The following is a 12,374-nucleotide window of genomic DNA, read 5'->3' on the forward strand; positions in this document are numbered from 1 at the left end:
AATTATGAAATGTATCATGGCCTCCTGTTAGTAGATATTCATAAGGGCTCCATGTGTGCACCTTCCATTCCCCTCTCTAAATGCATAAGTATTATCAACCTCTAAGCTCCCATACACGCTCATCTCCTTGCCTACGGGATCTCACCGCTTGCACTCATCTTTCTTTTGCACTCCTTATCGTCTCCCGACAATCCAACACCTTTACGGATCTTTTTTTCTTGTTTTATCTTAAAATCCTTTGCTTGTTTTTTCTTTGCTAAACAACTGCCGCTTTGTCAAGTCAAGCTACTCTCTGTTGTCAGTCAGGCATAACACTACCTCAAATATCTCTTTAATTCTCTGAACGCCCGTAAGTCAAATCTCTAGATCTCAAGTTCGTTATCTATTGAAATCTATTTCATTGCTTAGTTAACTAAAGTTTCACATGAGCTATTCAAAGCATCCATGAAATCCTAGATTTATTTTGTTCAGTTTTACTCCGGATGTTGTATTTATTACCTTTATTTGATACAGATTATGATTTGTATTTATTGAGTGGCTCCTTGAATTATCTGTCAGTAGGCAAGAACAACACTCACAATAGGAAGACAACAGGGAACTCAAAAATGAAATCAATGATGATACTCGAGCACTAGGGGTCTCTCAAGGTTTGGGTGAAGGGTTAGAGGGGCAGTGCGGGTGGTGTGAGTGGTGGGCGGGTGAGGCGTGGTGAAAGGTGACATGGTGACGAGTATGGACGTACACCCCGGGGAACAAGAGCGCCAGGAAAGCTTAGCCGGGAGCTTGAGGATCGGCGGTCTTGGGTGTAGCCTGACCGGCCCGGTGCTCGCCGCTGCCCGGGCTGAAACATATGGAAACACACACACTATGTTGGCCTGAGTCCTGCGCCGCGCCATGCTGCTCCTCGTGGCAACGCGCCGCCGCCGCCTCGCGCCACACGTTTACGTCAAGACTCGATTGTCGCGATGCAGTTATGTTTTATGGAAAACTGGTAATATTTCATGTAATGAGATTTCTTTCTAAGCTTTACTTTCCGCACATAACGGTTTTCAAGGCGCTAAGTGACGCCTGAATGACTGCAATGTTTACACAAAATGTTAACCCTGACTGGCGTCTGTCGAGGCCGGAGGCGTGGCCCACTCTCCCAAGGGCCATGCCTCAGGCGACACGTGTTGCATGGGTCGGGCAGCGGCACTGCGGCCTCGGAGCAGCATGGCGACTCACACTCCGTATAACTCACTCCTGGTGACGCCGCAGTGATGCCTCGGGCAAGACGCGGCGCCGCGCCTCGGGTCGCCAGGCGGGGCTCGGCACGCCAGTCTTGCCCAGCACCACAGCATCACCACATTTCCTCTTACATGTTGCTAACACCCTACACAGCATGGTGTCTACCAAGGGCTACGTACAACATTTTATTAACTTTAAATATTTGCACATAATGACAACTCTTTCAAACATACGTAAACATAATATGGCGTTTGGTATGTTTTTTTCTTTTTTTCTCCTCCCTGGGAAACACACCAGTGTGTGTGGTACATGCTTATGGCTTCTCATGCCAGGAATAGAACCGTGGCCCCATGGCCTAACCAGCCCCCTAAAACACTGAAGAAGAAGCAACAGAAAAACACTTGTAAGTTTCCTGTTGCCGGTGATTCATTCATGAGTAAGAGAATACAAAATTTCATTGTCCTGGTGTGTGTGTGTGTGTGTGTGTGTGTGTGTGTGTGTGTGTGTGTGTGTGTGTGTGTGTGTGTGTGTGTGTGTGTTTGCTGATTCTGCACTGAATAGCTTGTTTACGAAAAACTTCGTGAAAAATGTTAACTGTTTAAGGTTACTGTTTCGCAAAAAAAAAAAATGTAAAATACTTTCTTTTTCAGAGAGAATGGCCGGCAGTGCATCATGCTGGAGGCTCAAAGTAATGGAAGCATGAAGCTGCAAATGCAATCGCAACGATTTAGATTTTTTGGCAACCCTCCAGTCGACTTAAGTGGAGGTAAAGAAAGTAAAGCAGAACCAGCAAACTGCACATTAATTATTGGAGGCAGGAACTGATATTAATTTTGGGTGAATAAGATACGTAATCTTGTAGCAACGTACCTGTGTTGCCTTTCAGTACAGCATCAGACAATTGGAATTATTGCATAGTTTTAATATATTACACTGGATGCACTGAAGCATTTGAAGCACAAATATATCACTATCACTGCCGCCTCTGAGGGTGACGAGCTGCGTCCCGAGTCTGTGCATTTTGGCAAAAAGGCTAAATGAGAGTTACGGGGACTTTACGCGGGGCAGTGCACGGACATTTTTGCAGCCGGCCACTGTTGCCGGGCCGAGTTTCGGGCGAAAACGACAGAATTGCCAGTCCATCCGGCAAGTCCAACATTATGGACTCGAGCAATTTGATTGACTTAGTGGAAATGACTAGTTTGTATAGGGCTGTGTTACCGTACTTGATGGTTTTGTTAGTCCGCCAAGACCAAGACTAAGAATGTTCCCAGGCGCCATTCCCCGTGTAAGGATATGAGCAATACACTTGCCGAAACTTCCAGCCGGTAAGAGTTCGCCGGGAGGATAAAATGCCCGTGCAAAGCCGCCGGCAATCTCAGCAACTCCGAGCCACCAACATGTGGGCCGCCCACAACTGGGGCTCCTTTATTTAGACAACCTCTCCAGTGGACGCAGCCCCTACCCTGCCCTGCCTTTTTTCGTTGTTGAAATTCGATAGAAGTCTTTGTAGAATAGTGGAAGTATTTATTCCATGATATAAATTGCCATAAAGCAAACTAATTTGAATGACTCGTTATAAAATACTACGGGGTTAAAATCAGTCAATTAAGCGGCTGCTGTGGCACATGAATGATAGAAAAGGATAACATTGCTACTTGACTAAGATGGCACAAAGCCACCCGCACACCAAGAGCAGGGTGACCATTAGTGGGTGAGGTGATCCTTAAGGCTAGGGTCTGGTGTGCTGATGGCTACACAGTATTGTTGTGAACTTACACATCCACACTGTACGAGGCAAGGCAAGGCTGAAACGACCAGGAAGATCAGTGAGCTCTTCAAGATTAGGACTGTCAAGTATTCTTTGCCTATCTCTGAGAACACTAGTTTTTCAATTCATGATATGATATCCTGCAAAACTTCATGAGGCGAGTGCAGAGCGTTGAGGTGCCGCCTGGGGTCAGCACAAGGCAGGCCGCTCGAGGCTCACACCGCACCGCTCTACACTCGCATGAGAACAACATCAATTATATGACCATGAGTTATATCATTATATATATTGCTAATGATTTTTATAATAATTTCAAATGCAGTGAATCTAATGTCATAAAACTCATAATGGTTTCATGTTTTTTTTTTATATTTAAAAGAACACACACTATATTATTCCTACAAGTGTTAACTTCAGACTATTGGCAGATGCAGCTGTGACTACGAGTGAGCCATGCACTCCTGGCCTCTAGCCCAAGCGTAACCTGTGGCAGCAGCACCACTGACTACATCTTATGTAACGGTAGACACTCCCCCTTCGCGAGGCTCCCGTTATCATCTCTAGCTTCGGCAGGGCCCCCGCGCCCCCTGCAGGAAAGGGTGTTTTCTGTGTCATCGTCAGAAAAGCGATACCGAAGGACACAGCAAAGTAAAAAGCCGGAGAGGAGAGCGCTAATCAATGTTTGCTGGCATGATGATCCATTATATCTATTGCTGGCATTGGTAAAATTTATAATGTAAAAAAAGTTAATAATGTCTTTCTGTTTTAAAACAGGCTTTCGACTGATTACAAAACGCTTCATGAAACCAATGGCATGACTGTTTTCAGTTTTCTGGATTGAGTGACTTTAATTTAAAGGGAGGGTAGCATCTTAAATTTGAAAAAGAGGAGTTAGAAAAAAAGTCATGGAAGTTTGCACAGTAACATTTTTCCCTTGAAAAAGGCACAAATGGAAGGGAGTAGACGTTGTGCTCCCTGCATGTTAGTTTGTAGGCAAAGCAAGACAAGCTGTGACGAGAGGCTGCAAGGCTCGCCGCCAAGCAACAACACACACACACGCAGGCCCGTTAGTGTGCATGAGGCGCCTCGCCCAGTGTGAACCAAGCGCCGCGTCCATGGGCTCGAAATACTCTGAAGGACAGTCCCTACAAAGTGAAATATGAGCAGGGGATTTCCAGGAGAAGTTAGTACGCCACCAAGTCAAGGAGAAACGAAGGATGACAAAAAAGAATAAAGGTTACGGAGATGCATGACAAGCTTGACACTGGAGCTGGCCTGAATGTGGCCTCAGAAGCTGTCAGTGAGGCAAGAGGGATCTGGAGGCAAAGGGCATCAGAGAAAGGAAATGCTTACAAGAGGTAGTAAATGCTGTGGATGAGGATGCCGATGGTGCAGGCGATGGCGGCCACGACGACGATGCTGGCGCGCATCACCCAGATCACCTCGCGGTCACTGGCCTACGCGGCGGGTGGGGCGAGGGTAGGCGAGGGTCAGGGACGGGTGTGAGGTGTGCGGCGAGAGGCAGCTAATATTCTTGACAGTTTAAGAAATATTGAACCACAAGAGACAAAATGTGAAGTAACAAAAAACTAAATTTATATAAGTAAGTAACAGAACAACAAAAGATAGTTTGTGAAGGCCAAGCTCTCCTTAAAAAGGCATCTCCCTCCTCTGTCTTTAGAGGTCATTAGTCACCCTTCTATTTGTGAACAAATGAAAAAATACATGTCCATTCTTATGGTTATTCAACTGTCAATTTCACCCTAAATATGATAAATGACTGAGTGCACAATACGTGCTTTAAGGCAGGCCACCAGCCGTCCAGCTACATCTTCTCTTTTCTAAATTAAGGCCTCTCCAGAAATGACCGTAAACGAGCCTAGATGAAGAAAGCTCCTTCTTGAGAGCCGCACCTTTTGAACCAACCACTTGCTCAGCCAGTCAACTAACCGATTGCTTGAAGACGTTTTTGTAGATGTTCCTGGCAAACATGGACGAGGCGGAGAGAACGGAGGAGTCGGCCGAGGACATCACCGCTGCACTGACGGCGCCCAGACCCAGGAAGGCCACCCACTGCCCGAAGAACAGAGCGATAAAGACAAACCCCTTGTTGAGGTGCATACACGAGAATCATTAACTTCTGTGTCAATGGCTTTAATTTCACCCGGTCAATGTGAGCGAAACATCTTCATTACACTCATAAGCATCACTCTGATCACTGAACCTCTTCACGTTTGATGTCACCCAGATATGGTCAAAAGCAGCCATTCAGAAAAAGAAAAAAAATATTATCCACAGATTTAAATTCTGAAAGATTCATTACTGACCAGCTCTCGAAGTAGACTAAATGATCATTCACAGGCGATGCAGCTACATGCCATCTGCGAGCTATTCACTGCTAATACGAGAGTAGAAATAAACATATGATCAAATGTGAATTAAATTTAATATCGTAATAAGTGCAGCATTTTTCTTATACACACTCTTGGGAGGTTGTTCACGAAGCTGGTTTAGTTAGAAATATCAACAATCACTTCAATAATCGGAATGCACGGATCTCTCGTCCGGCAAATTTATATCGTCACTTGCATGAGCTGTGACACTTGTGGATCAGAATTTTCCATGCTCTGAAGAAAGTTACAAAAGAAAACCATAAAGAATACTATCTGTCCTTGGACATACCGAATTTTATTATGAAAAAATACTCCGAATCCTAACTATCTATGTTATCGTGTATTATTTTTTACTGGTGTCCCGTGTCAACACAGCTATTCTTGACAATATATATTCTTCTATATAAGAGCAAAAACGGGGAGCTCACTAAATTGCATCAGAAAGACTCATATATTATTTAGTGATGTGATCAATAATGGTATTCTCTGTACGGGTGGCACGGATATTGGTGAATTTCAAGTGCCGTGTAAACTCTTCATTTGAAATCTTTACCCACAGGCATGAGGACGTAAAACAAGTTAGAAACTCTTGAAGCACCACTACCTCTACCACCACAACTACCACCATCAGCAACAACAGCCTTACCGTCGGCGTGTGGTACTGCATTACGAGGGGCAGGACCAGCTTCACTTGGTAGCCCTCGGGGGCGTGGCCGAAATCAGTCTTGGTCCAGTCTGGGGGGAAGCAACAGCACGCTAGGTTAGTTGTCATAAACGTATATTGCCCACTTAAACGCGAGCAGATAACTTCCTTCCTATAATTTCTACAGCTTAAGTTACCTTTCAATTATTTGTTTATTTTTGTCTTAGAGAAAGCGCCAATCTTTCGTTCAGTATATGTGGCTCTTCATACTTTCTGTAAACACTGTGGTGGTGGTGGAGGTATATATATGTGGAAAGGAGTAAGCTACATACACCTGCCAATTCATTGTACATCGGTTACTTTCTCAATAGACCGCATGCAGTATCAAAGAGTTGACAACGGACCCCCATGATTGTGCGAAGCGCCACAATCGCCACAGGAATGCGTCACGCGAACTATCCCTGAACAAGGCTTCATTTTGGCAACTTGGCAACGATTATAATCAAACCGTAAAATTTTTAAAAAAGCCTCGTAACTTAAAGCGCTTCGTTCAAATTTATTACGTTAATTCGAGATTCTGTATGACATTATATTATTTCTTTGCCAGCAGGAGGAAGGGAGGAGCTGTCACCTGTGGCCTTGGCGACGGCGCCGATGATGCAGGCTGGCACGGCGCTCAGGAGACACCCGAAGGACGCCGCGAAGGATAGCATCCTGGCATGGGACGGAGTTCGGCAGGACAGCACCCTCTGGAAGTACACCTACGGGGCAAGACAACGGTAAGTGCGACTTCTGTTGATTTGGTCCTAACACTACGTAGCAATCATCTATTCTGTAAGGTATCGAAGGGCCTTCTTCAGCACTCTGTTGATTGACTTGTTAACTTGTTTGATTGTTCGGTCAGTGACTATCATGAAACAGCATTTGATTACTCTAGTATTAACATCGAAAGAGGATTTCCTGCCCCTCCGTTTTACTCCACGCCACTAACACCCACGTCCTTTCTAAGCATCACGGGAAGGTTTTGGCGCGTGTCTGTATACAACACTTGAGCTCACATGCGCCCTTGAATCTTGAAACAGACCTCTCGTTTACGGTGTTCACAGTTTTGGGCAAGCTAAGGCCGGAGGAACCTCGGAAATACTTCTCAACTAGATGAATTCTGCAGCTTTACAGCATTTATCGTACAGTCAGGATCAGGCTGGGGCAAAATGAAAACACGCGGGGAGAATGAAGTAGTATAATAGTAGTCTTTAGATCGTTGTTACATTTCTTGTTACATGGACCGAACCCGGATTGCACGTTATTATAATGCAGTCCGTGTGTTCGTTTTATTCGTGCTCCACTACGTCCACAACCCCATCCATCACACTTACACTCTCCATAATTCAGACCTGGAATCAGTGCACACACACAAGTACCTTTGTATCCATCTCTCAACTAACTTGAAATTCAACACTCACATAGACCACATCAGCGCCACAGCCAACCGAACACTGGGATTCCAGTGTGTGTGTGTGGTGAAGGGACTGACCTGCCAAGGGATGCCTCCACAGATGAGCAGGAGCCAGTAGTCAATCCAGAGGCCCCATTCGGGCGAGGAGGGCTCGATGGAGCCCAGCCAGTTGGTTTCGTTGAGGGCGAGGGAACCCACCGACTCGTGCATCATGGAGAAGGGCACGGTGATCCACTGCGGGAGGGAGACTCGTTTCACAAACCATGAAGCACCGCACTGCCCGAGCTTGCCAGGCGATGACAAAATACGCTCATAGATACTCATAAAATACTCTCAACAACAACAACAAAGCATTACGGAAGGCAGCAGCAAAACAACCTTTGCAAAATTACATTTCTCACACGTCTTTTTCACAAACCGTTATATTCAAATTTTACACGCATCCTTGAAAGATTCAAATAGCTTTAGATAGACAGGAAAGTAAAGCTATTGGGCATTGGGACAATAGACGAATCACCAGGCCGATAAAGATGCAGAAGAGCTGGACGACGTCTGTGAAGGCGACGGAGTAGAGGCCGCCGAAGATTGTGTAGAAGACGGCGATGGCGGCACTCACGAGGATGGATACGGTGTTGCCGATGTCCAGGATGACCGCCAGAGTGGAGCCTGTAGGTGGGCAAGGCGAGGCGGCGGAGGAAGGAGGAGGTCGAAAAGATGAATCAGTTACCACCATGCGAGACAACATAACAATGGCTACCTGACCATCTCTGAGGACGGTGCATCATTCTGAATTCTAACCAGACTTTGCACATTACAGGCTACAAATTTGCAAGGCTGTTAATTCCGGCAAATATATAAAGATAAGAAAATCAGAAATCGGCTCGAGAAGTGGCAGACGTACCCAGGGCGGAGAGGATGGCCGCCGACCAGAAGGTTTCACCCATGAGCGCCGGGAAGTAGAGGAGTCCGCCCATGCGCCGCCCGAAGGCCTGCTGCAGCGGGTCCAGCATGGTGACGTAGCCCGCCTCGCGCATGGGCTTGGCGAAGAACAGCCCGCCTGGAGGAGGACGCGTCAGGAACAGCGGAAGAAAGAATGGGGAGGAGATGGGGGGGAAGGCGGGCAGTTCTCTCTCTCTCTCTCTCTCTCTCTCTCTCTCTCTCTCTCTCTCTCTCTCTCTCTCAGTTCTATTTTTCTATTATCTATCTCACTGTGTGTGTGTGTGACGTCTCCACCAATATTTATTTCGTTGGCATCACAGAGTGTGATGGCAGCTGCCCCGGCCTTTCCGCTGGCTGCTGTGACGTGCACCTCGTAGGATGGAAAATGTCTGTATTTGTGTGCGTGTGTGCTCGTTTGTGTGCGCGCGTGCGAGCTTCGGCTAGGGGTGTGGCTACAATCCTCAGCGGCGTGACAAGAAGCCATAAGCAACAACGAAGACAGCCACTTACCCACGAGCCAAGATGAAGGGAATGTTCATCAGATATGTTTTAGTTTACAACACATTGTTTATCAGTGTCATTGACTCTGGTCAACTTGAAGGAGAGGTCAGGGCGAGGGTGTGCTGCCAGAGTGGGCTCTTGCTGGCGTGGCCCGTGACAGACTTATGGTCCTTGACTCAGGGTGATAGGAAGTCGATGTGTGGCATCATTCATGTCTCTTCAGTGACTGATAGTGTTAAAATAACCGCTTACCTGCTTCCGACGCCATAGGCACCCACTTGGCCCTGTCACTTTAAGCTCCTCCCCCCCCATGCACCTCGTCTACCTTATTCTCGGGTCGTCCCTCCCTCCCTCACCTCACATCCTCCTCCCCATCCTCCTCATCCGCTCACGCGTTCCTCCAGTGGCACCAGAATAGATAATGTCGTGCGAGGGTGGCGGGTGTACTCCCTGCTGGCGGGCGTCCAGCACCCACCAATAACCTTTACGATTGTCAAGTAAAGTAACCAGATATTTAGCTCTACATGTGTCTTGAAACAAGTGGGAAATATGCACCTGATTGTCTTCACCGTGCTTTCCCCGCTACCGAGTGCATATCTTAGTCAATGGTCATCCACGTTTCTCGCACCAGTGCATCCCACGCGCGTGGCCGGCCACTCAGGGCCCTGGCAGGTGCTCTGGCGCGACTCCCCGGCGACGCCGCCGCCTTGTGGCAAAACACGGCGCACTTTGTCTCATTCATCCACATCTTGATCTTGATGCGCAATGCGCAGGTCACCTTTCAGGTGCATACCACACATATGTATTTAGATTCTCTCTCTCTCTCTCTCTCTCTCTCTCTCTCTCTCTCTCTCTCTCTCTCTCTCTCTCTCTCTCTCTCTCTCTCTCTCTCTCTCTCTCTCTCTCTCTCTCTCTCTCTCTCTGTGCGTGTGAGTGCGCGCGTGTGTGTATATATCTATCAAACCATCTACCATTGTTATTTACTGTAATTATTCTGCAACACAAAAGCAGAATGCTTAATACATACTGACTACCTTCACCTTCCAACAAACCGAACTTACCAACAGCGAGGGACAGCGCGTAGCCAAAGGGCGCCTGGCACCAGATGAGGCCCTTTTCGTACACCTTCTCCGCCGTGCCGTTGATGTAGCCGCCTCCCACCCATGTCGCTGAAATGTAAGGCTGATGTTAGTTCATCTTACAGTGGCGCACACAATGCTCCTCTCCACCACCCCCTGTCCCGCCTCCCACTCACGGTGCCGTAAATGCATGGACAGTTACTTTACCTCTCGTATCTGCACCCTATAACCCTCGCCACCATTCTCTACTTCACGTCGTCCTTAACCTTAAATAAAGACTAAGGAACCAACGCTGACGGATGACAGTATGAAAGAGACATGTCACAGTTACTTCAACACGCATATTTAGTGTGTGTGTGTGTGTGTGTGTGTGTGTGTGTGTGTGTGTGTGTGTTGGTGGGGGTTCCTGTGTGTGTATGCGTGTGTGTGTGTGTGTGTGTGTGTGTGTGTGTGTGTGTGTGTGTGTGTGCGCTTTTCATATACATACTCCAAACTTAAACTCAAAACTCCAGCTTCAGCTCATCAGTTCCAATATTTATCTTCCTGTGAATTCTCTCCATATCAAGTTACAGTTCAAGCAGCGTAATGCATGTGAGTCATTTTGTTGTAGGTCGTGTAATGGATTAGCTTCTATATATGTAAAACTTGCTGGGTCCAACTTGGCAAGGTATGCTTGTGTTTACAGTTCTGGCTGCCAGCTGGGGATGGCCGCGTGCTGCCAAGCCGGCGTTAAATATTTAGGCGTGTGTTACGTCCATGGAACCGCCGACAGAACTCGATAACGGAGTCCATTATTAAACTTCCCCTCGGTTTATATATGAATACAATTTAAACCAGTATTGTCGAAAACTCTTCTCCCCGTAAAATCTAGTTATGAGAAGATTTATTTTCAATGGTCCGATCAGTCAAAATGGTATTAAAATTTATCAAATATTGTCGCAATCTGAACTTTAGACAACACATTATTCTGTATTGTAATTAAAAGCTAACAAACCAAAACGATTAATGCATTCTTGAAACTCATAATGTAAGGTAGACATTCACTGATAATTATCTCTGCTCTCCAAGAGAGTGGTGGCTACTTCATTTATTAGGTTTTGTTCCACAGTTTCTCTGTTTTGACTAAATTAAACTCTTAATAGAGAAAAAGCCCTCACAGAGGAATGTGATGTGTTCCATAATTTACTCTCCTTGGTCAGTACACTCTTGATGTGCACACCTTGAAAAGTTGCCGTTTCAGTGAAGCAGATCCCAAGACATTCCTTGTGATCATTACGTTTTCACGCACCCGTCTGAATAAGTTTGCAGACGTTGCTTTGGACAACACTGGGCTAAAAAAAATTTTTTTTTCTTTTACAGCAAAGGAGACAGTTCAAGGGCAAAATAAAAAAGGAAACAATAAAAAAAAAAACGCTACTCATTGCTCCTGAAAAGAGTTCAGAGGAGTGGACGAAAGATGGTCAATTTCGGGAGGAGAGATGTCCCGATAGCCTGCTCTTGAAAGAATTCAAGTCTTGCTCCGTCTCCCACCCTTGTTATGGTCACACGGTGTGTGTGTGTGTGTGTGTGTGTGTGTGTGTGTGTGTCATGACGCTCGTTAGTTATTCATCGCGGCCCGGTGGTGCCAAGACGGTGACCTTCCTGCCAGTGCTCCACTTAGGGAATTATCGTTAATGCATTCTTCTTTAATTTCAGTATGAATGTTTAGGGAAATCTGTTCGCGTTGATGGCGAAGTAGTGTCAATTATGTCGTCCACTGTCCCAAAATAATTACTCTGCATAGAAGTGTGTATGAAATTTTTTGGAGTTAGTGTGGCAAAACTTAAGATTAGCTGATTTCAAAGCGGCCCCCGACGGAAGCATGTGTCTGCTGTCCACCCACGCTCAGCCTCCTGCACAGGTAAAGGCATGGGCCGCTGTCACGCGGAGATGCACTGTGCTTGTCGCGGGCGTGACGCACGGCTCCGGGTGGAAGTATGCGGATCAGAAACCTCAGCGCGTTATGCCGTGTGGCCATAACAGTTAAGGGTGGGAGGCGGAGCAAGACTGCCTCCTGCCCATAACCTTTCAGTTAATTTTAGGCAATAGACGGACAAAAGCCTGTACTGTTGCCTGAATAAGACGTATCCCAAGGTGTTCCTGCTCTTAACAATATTCATATAATTGAATAAAAATGGTGACTGCTCCGCATTCCTGGAGGGTATGCACCTCAACGGACCCAAACAAATTCTTCGTGCAACCTAGACGAAAATCCAGTTAAAAGCAGTCGATCCCTGAGCAGGAAGCGCTACTTGGCTCCCCGCCACGGCCATCACCTTCAACGTCATCGGTGAGAACCTTGCAAGCGCCGCCCCTCGAAAGTGTC

General features: G+C 46.6%; 1 protein-coding gene across 4 annotated transcripts in view; it reads right to left on the reverse strand.

Moving 5' to 3' along the window:
- LOC127003814 (high-affinity choline transporter 1-like) overlaps positions 1-12,374 on the reverse strand; it is a 37,765-nt gene that overhangs the window by 6,927 nt on the left and 18,464 nt on the right. For 3 of the 4 annotated variants that reach the window (XM_050870867.1, XM_050870866.1, XM_050870868.1), the window contains exons 3-10: positions 9,992-10,099; positions 8,392-8,547; positions 8,008-8,156; positions 7,569-7,724; positions 6,666-6,795; positions 6,038-6,126; positions 4,949-5,071; positions 4,352-4,455 (exon numbers count right to left, since the gene is read on the reverse strand). In XM_050870867.1, coding sequence (XP_050726824.1) covers positions 4,352-4,455; positions 4,949-5,071; positions 6,038-6,126; positions 6,666-6,795; positions 7,569-7,724; positions 8,008-8,156; positions 8,392-8,547; positions 9,992-10,099 — 1,015 coding nt within the window. Of the gene's footprint in view, positions 1-742; positions 842-3,006; positions 3,036-4,351; positions 4,456-4,948; positions 5,072-6,037; positions 6,127-6,665; positions 6,796-7,568; positions 7,725-8,007; positions 8,157-8,391; positions 8,548-9,991; positions 10,100-12,374 lie in introns of all 4 variants that reach the window. The other variant, XR_007757413.1, reaches the window with a different exon arrangement.

This window comes from Eriocheir sinensis, chromosome 26, assembly GCF_024679095.1.
Source record: "Eriocheir sinensis breed Jianghai 21 chromosome 26, ASM2467909v1, whole genome shotgun sequence".
NCBI classification, from domain to species: Eukaryota; Metazoa; Arthropoda; class Malacostraca; order Decapoda; family Varunidae; genus Eriocheir; species Eriocheir sinensis.